Genomic DNA, 20,416 nt, shown 5'->3' with positions numbered 1-20,416 from the left:
AGTGTCAAATGAGAGCAAGGACGGACATATGGGATCATTTCTGACTTCAGAGGTCTGTCTGTCGCTCCAGGAATCATCTCGTCCACTTTTTCTCTGCCTCTCCTCAAACCTCCTCTTTATTATTCACTCTTTCCTTCCATCTGCCTTCTCTTTAGAAGAAAGCATAATTAAAACAATTGAAAAGCTATCATGCAGTGAAAGTTTTCCGGACAAACTAGAGGACCCACAAGGTAATTTCTGGACGTTGTACAGTTTGTGTGAATTGCTTGTGCAGTCTTTCCTCGGCGTTTCCCCCTACGCCCGTCATAACAAGCCATCCTGATGACCAGGGTCACCTGGGGTTAGAAGTCAGGGCTGGAGAAATACAGCCGTCAAGAACCTCTTCTGTAGGAGTGGGGGCTAATTCCCTCTCAGCTCTGTGCTGGTCTTCTTAACTATAGTACTGCAGTTTATGGAATCTAAGTAAATAATTCTACTGGAAAACAAGAAGGAATTTCTTCTTCTAATTTTAGGACCATTCCTGGAATAGGAGCCTGGTGGCTCAGAGGGTAAGCCCTGGGCTGCCACCCCACAGCTGGTGGGTCACACGCACCAGTGCTGGGGGAGGAAGATGAGGCCGTGTGCTTACGGAGAAACTGCAGCCTTGGAAGCCTGGGGGGCAGTTCTCCTCTGTCCTGCTGCTATGAGTCAGAACCGGTGGATTCTGGCATTTTTGTCTGCTTGCTTTTGTTCTGTTTTCCTGGAACATAAAGAGTTCTGGAATTCATTTTTAAAATATCATTCATGTAGGAGAACGATGTTTATTCAGGTTAATAAAGGTGATGATTCTTAGGGACTCATTGTCCCTGATGTAAACAAACAGTGTTAACCCCTGGCTCCCGCCTGGACATTCGCATCTCACAAGGCACTTGGGAAAATAGGCCAAGCCACAACAATTTAAGAAGACCTAATTTTTCCTTAACTTTCTGCCTTTGTGCCTTCCTCCTCCTATTGGAAGAAGCATCCTGTAATCCCTAAATGCACGGCTCTTAGAGTCTCAACCCATCCTGTCACTCACCTGCTTTGTGGTTTTGGACAAGTTACTTGGACTCCCAGACTCCGTTTCCCTACCTTAAAAAATGGGGAAGCTTAATTGACTTATCTAGTCATGTGGTGCTGCCCGGTGAAGACTGACTGCTAACCAGATGATTGACAATTCAAACCCACCAGCTGCTCAGAATCCCGGCAATGGGAACTATCCACCTCGCGACAGCACCATCAAAAGCAAAACCTAACCCACTACCATCAGCTGATTGCAGCTCATGGTGAGCCGCTGTCGGGGTTTTGAGACTATAAATCTTTACAGGAGCAGCTACCTGGTGGGCTTGAACTGCTGGCCTTCCAGTTTAACCACCCAAAACCTTAATCCACCGCACCAGGGTGGAGGCGGGGAGCCGGCCATAGTGTGGTCTGATGAGGATACACTCAGACATTCTGAAGCTGCCTTACACTCCATTTCAAAAAGTCAAAGTAGAGGGCTGATGCACATTGTGAAATGCGTATCCGAGATAAAAGGACAAATATGGCAGCTGTGCTGATGCAGAGTCCTGTATCATTCCAAGTGGTAGAGGCAGATACCATATATGAAACCTTTTAATGTTGCTAGCAGCTGCTGCCAGGTTCCAATAAGTAGCAGTGTGGTTCAGCCTTTGTGGATTCAAGAGCAAACACTTATTAAGAGCATCTCCTCTGCATAGCATGGTGACCAGCAGCAGAGATACATAGCTCAGTGCCCAGACAGTGAGCACCTAAGACCACGTCTATAGGGCTCTTCTGCTTCCCATCAGACCTTGTTGTTCACATGGCATCCATTCTTCACATTCTGTTCTCTCCACACCTTGCTCTTTCTGCCTTCTACGTCTTTCCCTTCTCTCTCTGTCTCACGTTCCTGTTCTGTGCTTGCCCGTAATGCTGGGCTCGATTCTGGGTCTGTGCCCGTTCTATGCCCCTTCTGGTCAGGCTCCTCCATCCCCACAGCTCTGGACTCCTCACACCCTGATAACTACAAATCCCTGCCTTCCTGCCAGACTCCCCTCCTTGAAGATCCCACAAGCCCCGGGGCCTTTTCCCATGCCTGACTGCTCCTGGGTGCTTTGTTCAATAGTTGCAGAGACCTCCTGACTGGATATCTCACTTTAGATCTCTCTCCAGCCCATCTCCTAGCTGCTCTGTGATGAACCATTCCATAACAATCATGACGATGACAGCTGGCATTTATTGAATACCAGATTCTGTACTATGTGCCTGTAACAACCCTGTGAGGTATACTTATTGCATTGATTTTGCAAGATAAAAAAAGGCATGGAGAGGGGGTTCCTTGGTGGGAAACACCCTTATGTCAAGAATGTTAGTCATAAATGTCTGGTATGTTCAAGGCAAACTTGACCTTGGGCTCAGTGCCCAACTGGTGGGTCATTTACTCATGAGCCCTTGGACCAATTACTTACCATCTACCTAAAGAGGCTCACAATAGACCAATCTGCTCATGAGGGTTGTTATAGGGGCTGACAAAAATATCTGTAAGAGACATAGTTCAGTGCCTAGCATTAAGTAGATGCTCAGAAGAGTAGTAGTAGAAACCTGTAGGTGCTCACAAGATCCCCTTCTGACTATGAAACTTTATGCTGCATCACTAGGGAATCATGGAGGTTGTGCTGCTTACAATCAGTCAGGATATATTCCTTCCTTTCTCAAAAAAGAAGTCGGGTCAGCTGGCCAGAGGATTCATTTAGCACCTCTGGGCGCCACAGCTTCAGGTAAGAGCAACTTCAGACACAGCTTTGGAGATTTCTGAGCAGAGGGGAGCAACTTTCCCTCTCTTTTTCACATTTGTGCAGTCAAATGAGCCTCGCCTCGTTAATATAGCTCTGATTCTCTCTGTTATTATTATTATTTGTAAATTTTATTTACTTACTTATTTATAATACAGCTCTAATTCTTTTGGGTAAAATATCCCCCTTCCAAAGAGCTGGATAGAGAGTCTTAACAATTATAGGAAGAGCAACCCTGAATGAAATGCTTACTCTCTGCCAGGCACTGTAAGAGGCTCCAAGGGGATTCATTCTGGGTCTGGTGAGACAGAACTCTCTCGCATTGATTTAATAAAGTCCTGGTAGCACTACGGTTCAACACGTGGCCGCTAAACAGAAAGCCCTACTGGGCACTTCTCTATCGTGTGGGGTCGCTATGAGTCGGAACCAACAACTGTAGTAGCACCTAACTATAGTTTGCTTAAGGCTGCACAGGTAGTCAGTGGTGGAGTGGGATAGAAATTCAATTTGACCAATTGGAAAGAATGCATAATGCTACCCAATGAAATGTGAAAAGAGGCATTTTCAGAACCTTCCATGGATACATTTCCATGTAGTTTTGCCTCAATTCCAACAGAGAGGCTTGAAAAGCTAGCCTCTTGAAATCAAGGTGACGATCATATCTGATTATGAATATTCTCTAAATCATTTTCATCTAAAGCAGATATTTTTATTAGATCACCTAAAACAAAGCATTAAGGCAGATCCTCAGAGATTTGGTTAATGATACTTGGAAAAGTTCCCAGCAGAAGTTTCTTTCACAGCCTATGCTAATCGGGACCTAACAGCCCCTGGCTTGACTCGCCAGCCACTCAGGTTCGCTCACTGGGAGCTAACCATGTAAAGGAGCACTGGAGTTCTGTGAGTTGAAATTTCTTTCCACAGCAGCCAGTTGGGTCGGTACTAACTACTGGCAAGCCCATGGACGTCAGAGCAATTCTCTGCTTCCTAGGAGTTTCAATGGCTGAGTTTTCTGAAGTAGATTGCCAGGCCTTTCTTCCAAGGTATTCCTGGGTAGACTAAACCTCCAGCCTTTCGGTCAGCAGCTGAGCATGGTGACCATTTGTGCCCCATGCCCCCTGGGGCTTATTATCTCAGTCTAACTGCGTGTATGAGAGGTAGTCGATAAATTTGACTATGAAAAGAATTGCTTCATTATATCTGTTGAAATACAAAATGTTAATTAAACATTTTATGCACAGCAGTAATTTTTATAAAGCTTCAGATATTTTTTTAAAGCTTCAAATGTTTTTGAGTCAGGCTTCCAAAGAACCATTCACTGTGACTTAATAGCAATTTTTAATATAAAAGCCGACAATCAGACTGTTTCAAGTTGTTTTATCTGGGTATCTGCTCTTAGAACTTGAGAAGCACGTTTTCAATATGTATATGTAATGTACTATTGTATCTATTACAAATACATGTGTATATATTTGTAAGATATTGAAGGCTTGCATGTATTAATTATTCTGCCAGATTAGCATGCATATTCCTGTTTTTTTTCTGTAAGTAAATGCTTTCTTATTATTTCCATCTCTTCATTTACTCTGCATATCAGCTTTTTCTACAGATGGTGATAGGAGGAAAGGTAACAAAAAAAGAAGTAACTATTAACCGCGGTAACTATCTCAAGTGGTAAAGGCAAATCCTTAGGAACACTGTTCTGTGAGAGCCGGGTCTACCAGCCCTACTTGTGTGGCAGTTTCCCATCAGAAAATAAAACCAGGTCATTACTGTATTTACCATATTTACTCAACTATTTCCCCTTCCTGGCAGTTTCCCTCTTCATCCTTCTTCCTTTTTACCTTCCTTCCTTCCTGTTGAGAAACAAAGTCAAATTATTGGTGTCCTCTTCCCTCCCCGTGCAGTCTTTCATACAAACTTCCTAATGCTGGGAAACTCACACGGTAAAGGCGTGACCCCTTCACATAGCCGCCCTTTAGAATCGGGGCTCTGTTGTAAGCACTCTGCATATGCATGTATTTGCCCCTACTCATCCTAAGGCTATCGGGACTCCCATTTTTCAGAAGCTTTAGATTTTGCTAAGAGTATTACAAGACCGCTCATTACCCATTATCTTTTCATTTGCTATTTCTCCAAACTTTTTGAAGCCCCCTAATATTGTTTGGGTTCAATTAAATCCATTATTGAAGGCAAAGTCCTTAATTTTGGCAAATGTTTTTTTAATGAGGGCTTAAAAGCCTCAATGAGACAAACGCGGTGTTAAGAATGCAGGTGCCGCTAGCGTTGCCGGGCTTGTTGCCATGCGCTTGGCAGCAGGGCAGGGAATGGGGTGTCCGGCGAAGGCTAAAAGGAAGCTCGGCCTCTGCCAGGGATCTCATGTCTGCTACTTACCAAGAGGGTCTGAACCTTAAAACGGTATGATTTCTGGGAAAGGTGCCTCCATGTGGACACTACCGCCAACTAAGACCCTTGACACCATGATTCTTCAAGGATATGCTTTAAAATACATGAAATTAATGGACCAAATCAACATTAGTCTCCCGAAATGCGAAGAACTGGATGGTACCCTGCCACCACTTCCAACTGCTTTGAAAAGAATCACATGAGAAGGGTGCATATAGAGTGGAAGAGGAATGTGGAACAAAACTCAAAATCATAAAAGAGACTACACTTAAAAAAAAGAGAGACTAGACTTACAGATTGCATAAAGACTGGTGGAAACTCCAAGACAATGGCCCTTAGTCACCCTTCATGTCTGGAATTCAACTTTAACTCCTTTGGCTTAATTTTCAACCAAATCGACAGGCCTATGGAGGGAACAGTGGCAGTAGTGGGGTATGCTCACTGTCGCGTAATAAACTGGCTAAGATGAAAAGGGCAGCATTTAGCCAAGGACAACTTAGAGGGTTCAGAAAGGAGGGGATCGCGGTGGATGAGTTGAAATAAAATGTGTATGAATTGCTGAATGTAAAACTGAGCATCTGCTATGCAAACCTTCACTCAATTACTAACTTACATACATAAAGCATTTATGGATGCATTCCTGGACAGTGTCCTTGTGACTCTATTTAGCACTAACCTTAGACTATCTGTAGAAAGCTTCTGTTACTCTCAAGCCCTTGCTTCTCCATACCAGCAACCCCTCCCAGTAGCTTCATCCTTCTCCTTTTCAGCCTTGTCTCAGGACTCATTGCCTCCAACTTCCTCCACCCATACCCCCCTTGACCAGGTTGGCTTTGAGACCTGATGTGAGACAGCTACTTTAACAAGGTGCTGCTGTGTCTGGTCCAACAAGCTATGACTAAGGGGCTGTGCCTGGAAAACATGGCGTCTTTTAACAGGTCCTCTGGACACATCATCCCTGCCATTGTGATGTAGCTTTTGTGTGGCCTTACCTGAGGATGTCAGGCCTAGGAGAGTGGAATGCAGTAATCTTTCAAATCATGCTACTCCAAACTAAATCAGAGCATTTTGACAGTAGCTATCTGCTGCTCCTACTGCTGACCCAGCTCGAGTTTTCCTTACTGGCTTTAAACCAAGGTAGCAGCACGGCGGGACCCACGTGTCCTCATAATTCCCTCCTACATTTCAGTGTTAACGTAAAAATATAAGAAAACGCAACTGGGGAAGTGTGCAAGGAAATGTGGTATAACAAGTTAAATATCTACCACTCGTCCCAACTGTGCTTTGCTGTAATGCTGGAAGCTAAGTACTAGTATTTCAAGTACCAGCAGGTTCATCTAAGGTGGACAGGTTTCAGTAGAGCTTCCAGAGTAAGACAGTCTAAAAATAACAGCTGCCATCGAGTTGATGCCAACTCATAGTGATCCTATAGGACAAAGACTGACTTTCCAGAGGGAATAACTGTCCCACTTCTGAAAAATTAGCCGCTGAAAACCTTATGAATAGCAGGCAAATATTATGCGATACAATGGTAGTTGAAAGGCATTCAAAGTTCAATGGGGAAGAGTTACCACCTCAGAAGAGTCAGCCTCAATGACATGGATGGAACAAAGCTCTTCAGGACCTTTACTTGCTGATGTGGCATGACTCGAGATGAGAATGAACTGTTGCACATTTCAATACTTGAATATGAAATGAACTAAATGTGAACCTAGGGTAAATAAAATGCATAAAGAGAAATTGCCTATGTATTAGTGAACTGAAATGGACTCGTATTGGCCATTTTGAATCAGACAACTACATGGTTTATTGGGATTGACAGATTGAAGGGGAATGACACTCATTTTCAAAAAGATTATTTCAAGATATATTTTCAATCAGAATGCTGTCTGTAATAGGATAATGCCTTTAAGTCTACAAGGAAGGTCAGTTAATATGGCTATTATTCAAATTTAGCACCAACTACTAAAGCCAATGAGAAGAATTTGAAGAATACTACCAAATTCTTCAACCTGAGCATTGATTGGAATGCAAAAATTGGAAACAGAGGAAGGATCAGTAGTTGGAAATAGGGCCTTGGCAATAAAAGCAAAGCTGAAGATCCCATGGTAGAATTTTGCAACACCAACAACTTCACTGCAAATACCACCCCTCCCCCAACTTGAATAATGCTATTAATCAGCCGGAATACACAGGAATGCAATAGACTACATCTGGGAGGAGAGATGATGGAGGAACTCAGTTTTCTATCAGCCCAAACAAGGCCAGGGACTGGCTGTGGAACAGACCATCGTCTCCTCATCTGCAGATTCAGGTTGAAGCTCTGGGGAAATAAGTCTACAAAAGGCAAAGCATGTATTCCACATGAATTTAGAGACCATTTCAAGAGCAGATCTGATGCAGTGAATACCAGTGATTGAAGACGAGAGTTGTGGGATGACAGCAAGAACACCATACGTGGAGAAAACAAAAGGTCAATAAAAAGCCAAGAAAGAAAGGAAAGACCCAAGTGGCCATCAGAAGAGATTCTGAAACCATCTCTTGAACATAAAGTAATAAAAGCAACTTGAAGAAAGAATAATATAAAAGAGATGAACAGAAAAATGTAAAGGACAACTAAGACCAAGTAAAATGTGTTATAATGAAATGTATGAAGACCTGGAGTTAGAAAACCAAAAGGGAAGTTACTTAATCTCCTGTCAACTTGCAAAGTATGGAGTCTAGCCTGTCAATCAGGTCACAACTTGATGACCTCATTTGGAGGTTTGAAGGAGAGATTAATAGCTCACTGCAAGCCAGATACACTGCTTCATCTTCCTGCTGACAAGCCACATGGAACTATGCTGATGGAGCTAGAGCCCTGGAGCTGTAGGAGCCACATGGAAACCCCTACCAGTGCTGAGATGCTGCCACTGCCACTGCATCCACAAGACTTTCCACCCAATGCATGTGTTGCATGGGTTTGAAGAGGAATTTATAGACTGGTATCAAACATATGGGCTAATAATGGACTTATGGACTTGACCTGGACTGGGATGTTTTCTTAATATACAATTGCTCTTTGACACAAAATTCTCTCTTACTCTTATATAAGTGTCTATGAATTAGTTTCTCTAGTTAACCCAGACTAACACACATGCTCAGCATTTCTCAAGCTGAAAGAACTAAAAGAATTCAAGCCTTGAGTTGAAATATTGAAGGATTCTACGAGTAAAGTATTGGGTCATGCAGGAAGTATCAAAAGAAGATGGAAAGACTACACAAAACCACTGCACCAAAAAGAATCGGTTGATGTTCAACCATTTCAAGAGGTAGCTTATGATCAAAAGCTGGTGGCCTTGAATGGGGGAACCCAAGCTTCACTTGAGGCATTGGTGTAAAATGCCTAGGAATTAATGGAATGCTATTGAAATATTGAACACTGGATGTACGCACTAATCTGTGCCAAAAAAACATGGAAGACAGCTACCTGGCTGGTTGACTGGAAGAGATCCATATTTTTACCCATTACAAAGAAATGTGGCTCAACAGACGTGGATATTATAGAAGAAAATAACCAGTGTGCCATGCAGGTACAGTTTTGCTGATGATCATTTTATGGCTGAAGGCAGTGCATCAACAGGGAGTTGCCAGAAACCTAAGCTGGATTCAGAAGAGAATGTGGAATGGGTATCATTGCTGCTGTCAGATGGATCTTAGCTGAAAGCAGAGAATGCCAGAAAGATGTTTACTTGTGTTTTACTAACTGCAAAGGTATTCAGCTGTGTGGACAACAAATTAACGATAACATCCTCAAAAACGAGAATTGCGGAACGCTTAATTATGTATTCACGCATACCTGTACATAGATCAAGAGGTAGTTGCTTGAAAAACAAGGTTAAAAATCAGAAAAGGTGTCTATCAGCATTGTATCCTACCACCATACTTACTCCATCTGTGTGCTGAGCAAATATCCAAGAAGAAAGAAAAAAAATAATCCAAGAAGCTGGAGTGTATGAAGAGGAAATTGGCATCAGGATGGAGGAAGACTGATTTACAACATGTGATATGCAGATGGCAGTCTTGCTTTCTGAAACTGAAGACCTGAAGCACTTACCGATAAAGATCAATGACTCCAGCCTTCAATGTCCACATTACACATTAGAAAACTGGTGTAGAGGCAGCATCCGTCGTCGTCTTGACTGTACAAGGAGACTTCAGAATGAAACTCAACTCGGCCAAAGGCTAATTCTTACAAGGAGGAAGTCAGATAATGCCTCTACCATCCAGCCTACTTCAGTTCTAATACCAGCCTTCACTCCGTGGCGCACTCTACTTCTCTGCTGGCTTTGATCATTCATTACAACAGCCACACAGACCCTAGAGAGTATTACAGTTATGAGGTTTACTGGGGAATTTAACAAGTTACAGTTCAGGGTCAGAAATTCTCAGACTGCAGTTCTTCATTCAAGACAGCCTTTTCTCAGCCATGCCAGCAGTTACATCTCTCTCTGGTCCTTGCTCTCTCAGCCATGCAGTTCCTTGCCCTCTGCCCTACTTAGACAATATTACAAAGCACTTTTAGCACTGTTGATAAATTCCCAAAGGACATGCCATAAGCCTTAGCCTAAAGGCTCTAGCTCCATGGGTCAGCAAATTAGCTCCTCCAGTTTAGTGCCTGGAGGAAACCCACTCTACAAAAAGATGTTCATTCCATGGTCAGAGAAGTCCACATCTCTGCCTTGTGCTCTGGCGCTTGGTTCTACTGCTGCTCTTTGGATGTCAGAACCCTCTGTCTCCTAAACCAGTGGTTCTCAACCTTCCTAATGCTGTGACCCTTTAATACAGTTCCTCGTGTTGTGGTGATCCCCAACCATAAAATATTTTCGTTGCTACTTCCTAACTAATTTTTCTACTGTTATGAACCGTAATGTAAATACCTGATATGCAAGATGTATTAGGTGACCCCTGTGAAAGAGTCGTTCGACCCCCAAAGGGGTCGCAACCCACAGGTTAAGAACCACTGTCCTAGACAAGGAGGTTCAGCATACAGGGATCTCAGAGTCCAAAGGGCCCTATGCTTGACTCGTTATTGATAGTCAGATCCTCTCATTCCTGCTTCTATGATGCTCATTTTATATCCAGCAGGATGACAAAAGTCACCAATCCCCACAGAGTTCCAAATTTCTATAATCACAGTTAACCGCGTTAACAGTTACTCACAACTGAATCATATAATTCAATCAGCATCTTCCCCAGGTTCTCTTACAAGCAATACACCCAGTCTTTATGGCCCCACCCGGGTGTTTGATGGGCGGTACAAAGACTATGGCTAAAAGAGCCATATCAAGTAAATCAGTGCATCACTTACCTCAGCTTAAAGCAAAAATCCTCACAACAGGACCAATAAGAAACATGATAAATGGAGGAAAGAATTGAAGTTGTTACGGATTTCATTTTACTCAGATCCACAGTCAGCGCCCATCGAGGAGATCAAATGAGGCAGTGCATAGGGCAGAGTGCTATAAAAGATCTCTTTAAAAGTGAGGCTAGCGAGGCCTTGTCTCACATACTTGGAACAGGTCATCCGGAGTGGCCAATCCCCGGAGGAGAACATGCTGGGCAAAGCAGAGGGTCAGTGTCAAGAAAGGGGAGGACTGTCCATATTATGATTGACAGTGGCTGCAACGTGGGCTCAAGCGTCACATTTGTGAGGCTGTCAAGGACTCGGCAGGCTTTTGTTCTGTTGAACATTGGATCACCGAGTCAGAACAATCTCACCGGCACCTAATTCCAACACGGTACAAGATGGTCCTACTCATTCCACTTCGCCTTTGAGCATTTAAGTCAAGAATGATGGAAACAGCACAATGTAAAAAGATCGTTAAATCCCAAATGGAAACGTCTAGCATCCCTCTTTCGAATACCTGTGACATCCAGCTCTCTGTCCCAATTGAAGAGCGTGTAGGAGGGACAATGAAAGACAGCTGCCCTCTCTGTAGAATAGTGGACTCTTTTGACTTTTGAAATGGTCAGTCACTTTCACCTTGTAACTTTTTTAGGTAAGGACAAATAGTTAGGAAATTCAGAAAATTTTTACCAAGAGTCAGCTAAAAGGAAGAATAGAACCACCCAGTGACGAAAGATGCTAGGACGCACATGTTCCTGTTGTGTTTCCGTGTGTTATGTTCCCAGTAAGAAGTACATGTCTTGACTATTAAGAAACCACCTCTGCGTTCTGAAAAGGGAGGGCTCTCATAGAACCTCACTTGGTAGCACCATGAGCTGTATGCCACTCACAGTTACTAATGCAGCTTCTGAGTGGTGATGCCCGTTTTGCATATCATCAGATTTAGCCATGGGCTTTAGAAAGTCCTTCACACTGGGGGTGTTGCCCACTGAATTTGAATCAACAGCTCTTCCCTGGCCCTTCCTTTTAGTGTTACAGCTCCACGTGGTTTCCGGTGAACTCGGATCAGAAGTGGTAACAGTCAGAACCACTAGCCAGAAATATTGACCCTTGACCTCCCGCGATTCCTAATTAATGTTGCCATAATGAAAAATAAAATAAGAAAACCCTCAGAGACCAGAGTTGATAAAGTCAAACTGTCCCCCACGAAATCACAGGATTCATCTTTCTCATGTTGAATTTGATCGTCAAATGAACAAACTTCTAATTCCTGATTCTGGTTTCTTTCAGAATATGCCTGGACCATGAAGACTGGTCGGGGGCAATTTTCAGGACCTACTTCCCATCCCACGTCAAAACCTCTGAGCCTCGTGACCCGTGCGCAGCCGCTTCACTCTGTGCACGGAAGAACAGACTGGATGGCCAAGTACGGGGGCCATCGGTAGGAGGGTGCTGATGTGGAGTCCCAAGCATTGTCTCACAGTGTGTGCCAGGCACCCCCCTTGGTAAAAGTCTCCAGGTGTCTCTGTCTACCGCGCTCTGGAAGAAATACGCTCCCGTGGATATTTCAAAGAGCAAAACTCATCTCCTATTTTCTTTCCTGCCCAGCAATGAAGTGGATTTTCTTAGCATCATTGCCCACGTGCTGATACATGGATAGGACTTTACAAAGTATTAAATAAACTATTTGCCAAAGTATCAAGTATTTGATCTACAAATTAATAGTAAATGTGATAAGAAACTCTTTTTTAAAACCATGCCTCCAGAAAGCTGTTCCGTGAGTTTGGGTGTTCATTTGTTGCATATTTGCCTAAATTGCTCATTGTGCCCTCATTCTGGAGCAGTTGGCTTCAGAAGTTTGGTTCTGTGGCATTTTCGTCATAGCTCCCAGGAGAGACCTCCGTGCTGTCAGTGAGGTTCAGATTTGGCTGTGGCTCTACCACTTTGGCAGTGGCAGACATTGTAATTTATCCCCTGTGTTTCTACTTTGAAACCATGGAAACAATGGTAATTCTAATCGAGCAGAATGGCTTTCTTAGAAAAAAAATTATTTTTTACCCTCGGGAATACCAGACTACACAATCTGATTTTAGGTGAGAAAGTCTATGGTTTGCCATTGACCAATAAAAGTTAACTCCTGGTGACTCTAACATCCACTGGTTTGAGGACTCCACAGTTAGCCAAGGGCAGCTTTTCTTCTCTTCATGACATGGAGGAACTTTGGGAAATTGTGTAGGACATTTGTCCATCAGACTTTCAAAATAGCCGCATGCTTGATGGTGTGCATGAGCTGTCCCCCAAACAAACTCTTGCTGCTGCTGCAGGGCACGGACCTTGCCTTGGCCTTGATATTGGCTCTGAGGAGCAGGTGTGTTCAGTCGCAATGGCAATGGTTTCACTTAGGACAGTTCCCATCCCCGCCCACTCCCCCTTAGCTTTATTTCCAGATTGGTAATTATTTATAATAGATATTTTGAATTTACAACTATTCTATTTAAGCCTGCCATTTTCAGGGACTGGACATTATTAGTACTGAATATTCTTTTTAAAGAAGAATAATGTTATCAACTGCTGATATTTTCACATATTGTTTGACTTTGTAACAAATACCGATGGAGCTCGTGTCATCTTGAGAGCATTATCCAAAGGCACATTCTAGATAATAATACGGTATTTTTGCTACAGGAATTTCCACTCACCTTGTTGAAAAATATGTTAAACTCTGTAATTTATTTTGATGGAAACATGCCACAAGTTTAATCTTTATGGTGATGTGTACTTGTATAGTTTGCATTGATGTTTCAAAGCTAAAATATTTTCTGTTGCTGAAAAAAATGAATAGATATTAAAACAAATGCGGTTCACTAGTGTGTTTTCTTTACATTTTAAGCTTTCTACTCCCAAGAGTCTATCACTAAGGATGTCTTTAAGAAAAACCTTACAAGTAGCTACGTGTATTTGTGCAGAGCTGTAGCAATTTATGCTAAACTAGGTGTGAAACATTTCTGTGTTGTTTACCTTGCTAACGTGGACAATAGGGGAGGACATAATGACCATAGTTGTCTCTTGATAAAGGCGCCGATAGCTATGTGAGTTAGGTGTTGAGCTGCTCACTGCACGGTGGGCGGTGTAAACCCACCAGCTATGCTCAGCAGAAAGAAGGCTGTCTGTCTGTAAAGGACTGTCTTGGGAAAGCTTTGGAGCACTTCTGTTTTGCCCTTTAGGGTCACGATGAGTTGGAATTGATGGGAGTGGGTTTAGTTTTTGGTGTTTGGGGTAACATTGCTATGATGTGTGTTAGGCTGGGTTGTCTAATGAAACCAGTGATACTCGTCTGTGTACAAGAACTTCATCTAAAAAAGTAATTTCATATCAAGGAGATCATCCCAGCCCAATCCAACTCTCAAGTATGTAAGTCCAATTCTAACATAACTGCAGGCCACTGATGTAGAAAGGTGAAGTGAGAAGCAGGGAGATCACAGGCTGGTGGTGCCGTCTCGTGGATCCAAGACCCGTGCAAACATGACAGAGCACCGATAGGCTTGGGAGGTCCACATGGGGCCCACCACGAGGCAGGCAGGGTTCCTAGTAGGCAGGAAGGCAAAGGGACAAAGAGAAAGATGGGGTCCCTGGTGTCTCATAAAATGGCCAGACCTACCAGGCGGCATCAGCGGGCCGTGACAGGATTGACGGATTGTACCTCACCCTTACCCGAGTGCAAGCTGACATCAAATCTAACTGCCCCAGACCAACCCTGGTCAATTTGACGCCAGTATACAACTCTAACCAGTCAGTATTTAAACAAAGACTGATATGTTTATCAACTTCAAATGTGGTCAACAGAATCCATGGAGGTGGTACAAAATGAAGCTGAAAGGAAATTGAAGGTGGCAAGGAAAAGCACAGGAGATAAATGAACCGTGGAGCCTGTAGATGCCAGTACAGGCACGGATTTGAAGTCTGTGGTGTGTCCCCTCTGCAGGCCAAGAGGCACTAAAGGGGAGGATGTAAACTATCTCATGACTCGAGAAAATGTGAAAAATAAGGTGTTTACGTTGATACAAGAGATACAGCACTCAGGAAAGGTACCATGGATAATGAGAAAACACAGTTAGATGGGAAAACAACAGCAACAAAACCAAACCGTGCAAGCATTTCCATGAAGCTACTGAGACAGGTTGGAAACAAGTACGGCTAGTTTAGGACATGCCTGGAGGGGGTGATGGGTGCATGCCTCATCAGCACAAAACCTCCTGGATTTGGGCTGAAAAAAGATAAAGAAATTCCACTGAAACCATTCTTCCATAGGTCCAAATGTTACCAAACCCACTCTAGAATGTTTTCTTGCACTGGGAAAGAACAAAAAAGATAAAGCTTGGTAAACTTGGGAAAGATAAGGAAAGGAGAAAAGCAGACTTGAATGCAGGGAAAGCACTAGTGATCATTGGGCGCGAGGTGTCCAACCCCGACCCGGTTGATGATGACGATGAAACATGATACCTACTACACGCAGGGAAAAGGTGGTGGTGAGGCTGGTGAATCTGGGAACACGAATGATATATATAAACCCGTACATTTCAAGAGCTGTTGGTGAGGCAGACATTGCGGTAGTCAGTCTTGAAAGAGTCAGCACCTAAAGAAAAAGAAAATGTAAGGAGTTTTCAGAGGTAGGGCATAAAACGGGAAGAAGTTATCTGGAAGAGGATAACGGGAGGAACAGAAAAAATGGAGCCATTGACGCTGTTCCTATTGATGAAAATCTTTACACCAGGGAAGATTTGAATGAACAGAAGAATTGAACGCACAATATAGAAGAATGACACCAAAAAATTAATGAACAAATGTAGTCAGTTCAGCATGAGTTGAAATTGCTTACATCAATATTTTCCACGTAGAATTATTCAACAAGATATATTAACTTCGCTCCCGACACAACTGCTGAAGCCAAAGCGGGTGAACAAGTAAATGTGAAGAAAGCTGATGGTGTCCGGCTATCAAAAGAGATAGCATCTGGGGTCTTAAAGGCTTGAAGATGAACAAGCGGCCATCTAGCTCAGAAGCAACAAAGCCCATATGGAAGAACACACCAGCCTGTGTGATTGCGTGGTCCCGAAGGGATCAGTTATCAGGCATCAAAGAACAAAAAATCCTATCATTGGCTGCACACCTCCATCACCGAAGACAAACGGGTGCATAAGTAAATGTGGTGAAGAAAGCTGATGGTGCCCGGCTATCGAAAGAGATAGTGTCTGGGGTCGTAAAGGCTTAAAGGTGAACAAGCGGCCATCTAGCTCAGAAGCAATAAAGTCCACATGGAAGAAGCACACCAGCCTGTGTGATCATGAGGTGCCAAAGGGACCAGGTATAAGGCATCATGCAAAATAAATAAATAAATAAATAAATAAATTATATATATATATATATATATATATATATATATATATATATATATATATATATATATATATATATATACCATAGTGAATGAAGGGGGAAGTGCAGAGTGGAGACCCAAGGCCCATTTGTCGGCCACTGGAGAGGAGATGGGTCAGTCAGGGTGCGATATAGTACCATGAAGAACACAGCCAGATCCTGGATGCTTCCTCTCGCCAACTACCATGATTCGAATTCTACCTTGCAGGACTGGATAGAGCAGAGGTTGTACACTGGTGCATATGGGAGCTGGAGGCACAGGGAATCCAGGGTGGATGATACCTTCAGGACCAAGGGTGTGAGGGGCGATGCTGGGAGAGTGGAGGGTGAGTGGGTTGGAAAGGGGGACCTGATTACAAGGATCCACATGTGACCTCCTCCCTGGGAGATGGATGGCAGAGAAGGGGGGGAAGGGAGACTCCGGATAGGGCAAGATATGACAAAATAACAATCTATAAATTATCAAGGGCTCATGAGGGAGGGGGGATCAGGGAGGGAGGGGGAAAAAAAAGAGGACCTGATGCAAAGGGCTTAAGTGGAGAGCAAATGCTTTGAAAATGATCAGGGCAAAGAATGTATGGGTGTGCTTTATACAATTGATGTATGTATATGTATGGATTGTGATAAGAGTTGTATGAGTCCCTAATAAAATGTAAAAAAAGAAAAGAGGAGAAAAAAAATGATTGGGGCAAAGAATGTACAGATGTGCTTTATACAATTGATGTATGTATATGTATGAACTGTGATAAGAGTTGTATGAGCCCCTAATAAATTGCTAAAAAAAAAAAAAAGATATATTAACTTACCAGGCTTATATGGAGGGCTAACCTTCTCCATAAAAGGAATATTCTCCCTATGTCTTCTCTGACTTTGACTACATCCCATACTAAGTTCAGGATAGTTCCTAATAATTGAAATATATTGGTTATTTCAGAAAATGGTGGTTAACTATTCACATAAGTGCTTTTCCAACTTTTGATTTTCATTGACCATGGAGCAAGATACATTTAAATATAAACATCTTTCATTTAATGCAACTGTTGAGTGGTTTCATATCCTTTGTATTTATAGATTTAAAAGAGTGTCTAAAATATGAACACTGTACCTTATAAAGGAAATTGTGTGTGTAGATTTGGTGTTGTATCATCTTTGGACTATTAGGAATACACTTGAGGTGGAAATTCTTTGATCTGACAGGAGCACCTGTGATATCTTGTGTTAAATTGTTTTTAACTTGTTCTTCTTACTTTCAGCCAATCACGTTGTAAATAAAGTCTATCATACATTACAGTCTAAAAAGTAATGTGAACAAAAATCTAAAAAGCAATGATGACTTAGACTACCAACTATCAAAACATAGTGTAAAGTTACAGTGACTCATACCATCTGGCATTAAGAAAAGACGATACATAAATCCATGAAAAAAATTGGAAAACTGAAAATAATTCCCAAATAGCAGTGGTATTTTGAAACAATTTGAGAAATACATATACACACACTTACATAAATATACAGAGAGAGAGAGAGAGATTTATCTCAAGGAAGCAGATCACAAGTTACATCAGCTGGCACATTCCAAGTCAGTGAGAGCTGGTGTGGGTCTCCTGACTCAGGTAGCTGCAGGGGAGGAGGAACCCAAGATCATCAGGTCAGAGAGCAGACTTCTGGCTATAGAAGTGAGTGAAAGGTAAGATAGCAGGCTGTTGATAACTCCTGATCTGCAGGCAATACAGCAGGTCACTTGGGCAAGTCTGAAAAGCTGGAGGTCTGCTGGTGAGGCGGATGTGGAATTCTGACCTATTAAGATGCAGGCAAGGATTGCCAGAGCATCCACTTATACTAGAAGCAAGCCACACCTCAACTAATTGGGTGCTCACAGCAATTGTATTAGATCACATCATATGGGATTACTGTATTTTAACTACCAAACCATTGAGAATACTCACCCAACCAAGTTGACACACAGCTTAAATGCTACACATTACCACACAAAAATAAAATTTAAAGTCATTAAAAATAAAAACCCAAGGATAAAACTATAAGAAAGCCATGAGAGAAAATCTAGAGGCCATAAGGAAACCTATAGTAAATATGATTCCATAACAATTGGATTTCTTTATGACAAAAGTATTATAAGTAAAATCAAGACAAACTATAAACCAGATGAAAATATTTTCAAGCTAGGTAGTGAAATTTCTATTTAGAAGTCACAAAACTTGACATCACATGAACTTACTTGGAACACAGAAATACTAAATAGTTTTCTCACAGGCATTTCACTGCCGGAAAGTACTGGAGACTTTTTCAACTTTGTGACTCAGACTCCACAATGAGTTTTCTTTGGACATCACTGGTTTGTTTCATTCCCTAGTGTGGGTAACGGTGGCATCTAGCATGTAGCTTGAGAAGAAATTCCTTGTGCTTTCAGCGCTGTCATTGCAGAGAGCGCACATGTTTTCACAGGCACCGCGCGTGCTGAGAGCCTTCCCTTGCAGGAATGGCAATAGAGACTCTCCTCTTATTCTTGATTTCAAGTCTTTCTACGCTGAATATGTGTGCTATGCATGCTTCTCTGTATAGCAAGTCAAAGTGTTTGGGAAATCATGTAAAAGCCTCATGTGTTTGGTAGCTTGAATATGTGCTGTCTAGTGTTTTCTTGAGAAGAGGTCAAATTTATTGTGCTTTAAGTATTGCCATGAAAGAAAGCCCTCATTGGTTTCTCATTCGCATTCTAGATGGCAACATACACATGCATGGTGTTCTTGCCCATCACCGAAGGGAACGAGATACTGTGCTACACGTCTAACTTTCTTACCCTTCGAATGTATTAGGGGCTTTCAAAGTTTTACAATTGAAAGGACATACTTCCCTCTCTTTTGATATGATAATATTCTCCTTCACAGGTTGTACTGGTAACTCGTCAGGATGTGCAACCCAGTGACACGTGAGAGGGAGGGAAAGGCAGTGTACGTATATGCCGTCGTGGGAGATCATGCTGCTTGGGTTCCCATTCACCGGACGTATTCGGAACCTTCTCACGCTTGGAACTATGGGAGGTTTGCATTCATTCCTGAGAGTAACCCACAGTGTATTGGGAACTTTCCCGGCTGTGGAATGCGGTGTCACTGTTTCCATTCACAGGAAACATTGACCACAGTAACAAGGGCACTTGTGGGAAGTAAAGCCCATTGTTCGCTAAGGACTGTCAGGGTCGAAAGGACACGTTTTTGAGTTCGCAGCACCTATTGGCAACATTTTGGTATAGAAACTATAGAATCCTTCCCATTCTTGTCATAGTACGGCCAAGTGTCCTAGATAATGTGTGAACCCTTAGCATCACCTGCACGAAAGGAGCAAGACTAGTTTCCCCATTATAAGGTGTATTGTGGGGATATCCCAACTTTGCCAATCAGTTTTTGCTATTGTTGTTGGACATCACTGTTTCTTTATCTACTGTGGATGGAGAACTTTTGTTGTGGAATCCAGTGTGTATCTTGGGAAGAAGTAGAATTCACTGCACTTTAAGTAGGGTCATGTAAGACAATATATACAGTGTCCTCATTCACAGTACGTGTTGATAACTGGTGTAGTGCTTCAATAAATATGCACAGAGCAGTAAAATGTGTTGGCTTTCCGTCTTATCAATGAAGAAAATATACAGTAAGAACACAGTCACATTATATACGGGGAGTCTTCTGGTTCTTGAAACTATAGAAATCTTTGTGTTCTCTCCCGTCCTATTAAGGCAGTGTTTTGGATAACCTATAAAGCACATTTACCTTCGTGTACTTAGAGTAGGCAAACTAAGTGGTTTTCTCACCCCCAGAATGTACCGAGGCCATTCTCAGTAACTCAAAGTACACATACCTCTCTTGACCTTATTGTTTTGTCATTCACAAGGTAAATTGATAAGCCTTTAGTATGGACAATCCACCATATGCATTGAATAGAAGTAAAACCCATTGTGTCTAAGTACATTCATGGGAGAAAATACACATTGTTTTCTCATTGACAATATGTCTTGGGGCACTCCTGTGCAGTAACTAATTACCTGGGTTCTTTCCCATCATGTAATGCAGCGTTCTTGGAGAATGAGTAAGATGCTTTTACCTTCAGTTAACAGAAAAACTAAAGTGTCTCTTCTCAAGGAGAAAATATTGGCGACTCTTTTGCAACTTAGTAACTGAAGCCCCACTTTGATTTTTCATTTGATATCAGTTTTCTCAATCGCAGTACATATTGATGTGATCCTTGCATAGAATTTAATGAGAAAGAAAACAAGTCCTGTCACTGGAGAAAAGGCACCTGGTTTTCACATTCTCAATATATACGGGGATAGTCCTTTGCAATACTGTAGAAAATCCTGGGCTTTCTAGTA

General features: G+C 42.4%; 1 protein-coding gene across 1 annotated transcript in view; it reads left to right on the top strand.

Moving 5' to 3' along the window:
* MAK (male germ cell associated kinase) overlaps nt 1-13,388 on the top strand; it is a 63,263-nt gene extending 49,875 nt beyond the window's left edge. The window contains exons 13-14 of the mRNA XM_075532349.1: nt 2,676-2,795; nt 11,896-13,388. Coding sequence (XP_075388464.1) covers nt 2,676-2,795; nt 11,896-12,050 — 275 coding nt within the window. The 3' untranslated portion in view covers nt 12,051-13,388. The remainder of the gene's footprint in view (nt 1-2,675; nt 2,796-11,895) is intronic.
* The last annotated feature ends 7,028 nt before the right edge of the window (nt 13,389-20,416 follow it).

Source organism: Tenrec ecaudatus, chromosome 1, assembly GCF_050624435.1.
Source record: "Tenrec ecaudatus isolate mTenEca1 chromosome 1, mTenEca1.hap1, whole genome shotgun sequence".
NCBI classification, from domain to species: domain Eukaryota; kingdom Metazoa; phylum Chordata; class Mammalia; order Afrosoricida; family Tenrecidae; genus Tenrec; species Tenrec ecaudatus.
The sequence above is the reverse complement of the archived record's forward strand: the minus strand, read 5'-3'. Positions and strand labels throughout refer to the sequence as shown.